The sequence below is a fragment of the Meleagris gallopavo genome, chromosome 2, assembly GCF_905368555.1.
Source record: "Meleagris gallopavo chromosome 2, MGAL_WU_HG_1.1, whole genome shotgun sequence".
Classification (NCBI taxonomy): domain Eukaryota; kingdom Metazoa; phylum Chordata; class Aves; order Galliformes; family Phasianidae; genus Meleagris; species Meleagris gallopavo.
The window spans coordinates 695001-698500 of record NC_139405.1 but is presented as its reverse complement, the minus strand read 5'-3'; the positions used below and the strand labels follow the sequence as shown (position 1 = coordinate 698500).

At 52.3% G+C, this 3500-nt stretch overlaps 1 protein-coding gene across 4 annotated transcripts in view; it reads right to left on the bottom strand.

Moving 5' to 3' along the window:
* Positions 1–1184: 1184 nt before the first annotated feature.
* BCL11A (BCL11 transcription factor A) overlaps positions 1185–3500 on the bottom strand; it is a 59034-nt gene continuing 56718 nt past the window's right edge. For all 4 annotated transcript variants that reach the window (XR_014881721.1, XR_014881723.1, XM_085218460.1 and 1 more), the window contains exon 4: positions 1185–1705. Coding sequence is in view for 1 of the 4 variants with exons in the window: in XM_085218463.1 (XP_085074589.1) it covers positions 1614–1705 (92 nt within the window). In the remaining 3 variants the exon portion in view is untranslated. The remainder of the gene's footprint in view (positions 1706–3500) is intronic.

The window sequence follows — 3500 nt, the reverse complement described above, 5'->3', positions numbered from 1 at the left end:
CCCTACCCCCCTTGATGAGCCCTCAGCCATCAGATTGTGCTCTTCTTTGGATTGTTACAAATGCTGAACCTCAGGAAAGCAGACACACTGTTTATGTGGCCCAGCATCTGCAGATTAACACAGCTCACAGCTTTCCTTTACCCTGCACACTATGCCCAAGGATGCATGTTGCCTTTCCCTGCCATGCTTTGCTGCTCCCCGGTGTCCTTCCCAGCCCTGCATGGTTCCTTTCTGCAGGACACAATGCCCACAGAAAGAGCCCACCACACCATGCTGCTGCATCGGGGCACAGAGCAGCTGCTCCAACAGTACCACAAAGTAAGCACATCATCAGGTTCTCCCTGCACTCAGACAAAATGGAGCTGGAGGGCAGCCCCAGGAGCTGTTCAGCACACAGAGCCCTGGGGACAGTCGAGCAGCACCACATGGGAGCTGCAGAGCAGCAGTTGTGGAGCAGCCAGTGCCAGAAGCACAAATTGCGGATGGAGCAGTGCAGTGCAGCTCACAACAAAACAGCAAGAGCAGAACCTAGCAAAGAAGAGGCAAAGCCGTGGTACCTACAGCAATTTTGCCAGGACTACCTGGCCCGACTCAGACTTAAGTCTGCCAGCTCGGTACCCAAGCAAGCTCTGATCCTCCACCCACAGCTGCTTCATTCTCCATTCCCACTTCACAGCACAGTCCTGGGGAGCTACAGCCCATAAATCCCATCCAAGACAGCACAAAAATACACACTTATCTTCTGTTCCACAAAGCACTTGGGAACCAACCAGTGAAGTCCTTGTCTGGGGTCTACGCTTGGGGCAAGGCACGCAGGAGAGCTCTGTGGAGTGGTGACCTGAGGCAAGGCACAGGGAGCAGTGCAGCAAGGGAAGGGCTGGGCTTCACCCGCATCAAATCTGCCCCAAATCCGTGGGCTCGGCTGGGGGCTGACTGCCAACAGTGACACAACAAAGGAGGTCACAGATCCTGTCGACCCCAAAGCACACTGGTTAACAGCAGAAATGTGATAACAGCAGTAGCTATTGGTCTGTCCAACATGGGCAGCAGCAGAGAGCGTGAGGATGGTCACCAGGGCCAGGTGTGAGCCCTGTGGGGATGGAGCACCACTCTTGTGCATGGCGACAGTCGTGGTCACTGCCCTTGGCCACTAATGGCAAAGTAAAGAAAGAGCGAACAAAACCTAAAACTCCAACATTTATTAGGGTGATTGCCCACCTGCCATGGATCCACACTGTGTTTTGTTTTATTTGTAACTCATAACGTGAGGTGCACTTTATGGGAAATGGAGACACACATGGAGCCGGGTCCTCCACACAGGGCCAACATGAGGGCAGAGTCCTCTCCTCAGGACCAGAGACCCTGGGCAGCCCTCGACCTTGGTAGGCATTTTTGCTTTTTTGTTCTTAGAAAAAGAAATAAACAAACAAAAACTGAACAAAAGTAGTGTTGTACTCTATTACAAAATATAAATACGACAGTCCTGCAGGCTGGAGGAGCTGGGGGACGCTGCCGTTGGCGGGACGTCGGGTGCTGCGGGTCACAGCAAGCCACAGGATGGGGACGCCTCCAGACACGTGCACTGCCAGATGCTGGCCCCGCTTCATCTCCTCTCAAAACTTAAGTGCTCTTGAACTTCCATCCGAAAACTGCCAGGCATCCGAGGCTCCCTGGGCACCGCGCCAGCTGGGGGGATACACCGCACCTGGAGAGCATGGGGACAGAGGAGAGGACAAGTGTGACACAGACCAGAGTGCAACTCCTGCCCCTATTGTCTTTCCTAAGCAGCGAGGGGTGAAAGTAGCCCCCAGTCCCGCACCCTTTAACCAGGACCCTCTGCTCTCTGCTAAGACTCTAGCCAGACCAAGCCCACCTGCCTCACCACTGATCCCCACACCTCATTGACCTCTCCCAGCACAGGCACACATCCCTCCGCACAGCTATCCCCAAGCACTGCGCTGCTGACCCTTCACCACCTGTTGAGATGCACCCAGAGCACTGCCACCACGAGCCCCACACCAGTGCATGGGTCACCGCTTCTATGGGAATCGATTTGATCATGCTTAGGAGCTTAGCTACAGCGCTGTTGCAGGGCTTTATGGAAGACCCACCAGCCACATCCCCCCAGTGTGCTGGGGTGGTTGCCCCAGACCTACAGCACATGGCTGCACCTCACAAAGGAAAACCTTTCGTTAGTTCTGTTTACTCTGAATCTGACCCATTTCAGTATGACTTGCGGCAGTGTCAGGGGCCAAGCACACCGCAATCACTCAGGGCCAGGGAGCCCATCCTAGCACAGGACAGTGGGTGCCGGTGGCTCTGCATTGCACTTGTGGTGCCTGGCTGTGATTCTGCCTGCTGCACCACGCTCCTGCATGGTACTGTGACCTTCCCACACAGCCTCCAAAAACAGTTCTAAGCATTTATGGGGGAAAACATACAACCGGAGCACGCACGAGCTGTAGCAACAGCTGGCATTTCTTTGCTTGCTGTAGAAACTCTGCACTCCAATAAACTCTGAAACTGTATTTCATCAGACAGCCACAGCCTTCAAGGCCAAGCAAAATCATGGGATTGCTTATTCCTGTATTTGTTTCCACACTTGGAAACATAATAAATACGAAACATCTGTAGCCTGAATTCCTGATACTGTTTCAATGCCTTCATTCTATAAATCACTCAATTTACAGAATATTAAATATTAATGGCAATGGGTCTGTGCCACAGGGATGCGTTCCTCCTCTCCAGCGGATGGAGTCTGAGCTATGATCGGCAGCAACGGTGCTACCAAACACTGCTCTCACGTACAGAGATGTAGAAATTCGGAGGTTCCTGGAGCACAGGCTGTGCTGTGCCTGGGCTCTGCACCACTGGGAAATACTGTGGCTCTGTGGCTTCAGTTTCAGCTATCAGATATCAGGCTGCAGATATGGGACTGTGCTCCTGGAGAGCTGAGTGCAAACCAAGTGCTGCCCAACACAAGAGCCATCGCCATCAAGGCACACTTTCCACCCTTCCATGTGTTAGTCGTGCATTACACATGGCCCCATTCAAGCCTCTATGGGGCACATGACTATTGCCTACATGAAAGGTAGCACAGAGAAACCTGCGGCTCCCTTGGGCAGCCCCACTCTGGTCTCCCTTCCTCCAGGCTGGGGCTAAAATTGAGCTTTCCTCTTTTAACTCAGAGAAGTGGTCATTTCTCTTTTCATACATAGGTGACACGCAACCTTTCCCATCTACATCCCAGCTCCCCCTTCGGAAGGGCGAAATACAGGCAATGAATGATGCCATCACAAGGAGACGACAGAACAACTGGAAAGCTTCACAGAAACCAAATGAAAAAGAATAAATAAATAAATAAATAAATGAATAAATAAAAAAGAAAAGCGTTCAACCCAAAGTCACAGTTGGAACAGCAAGAGACAGAACCACAGAGGTGGGTGGTTGGCCATGAGGTGCTGCGCACGCGGCACTTGTAGAACACAGCACAAAGGGTG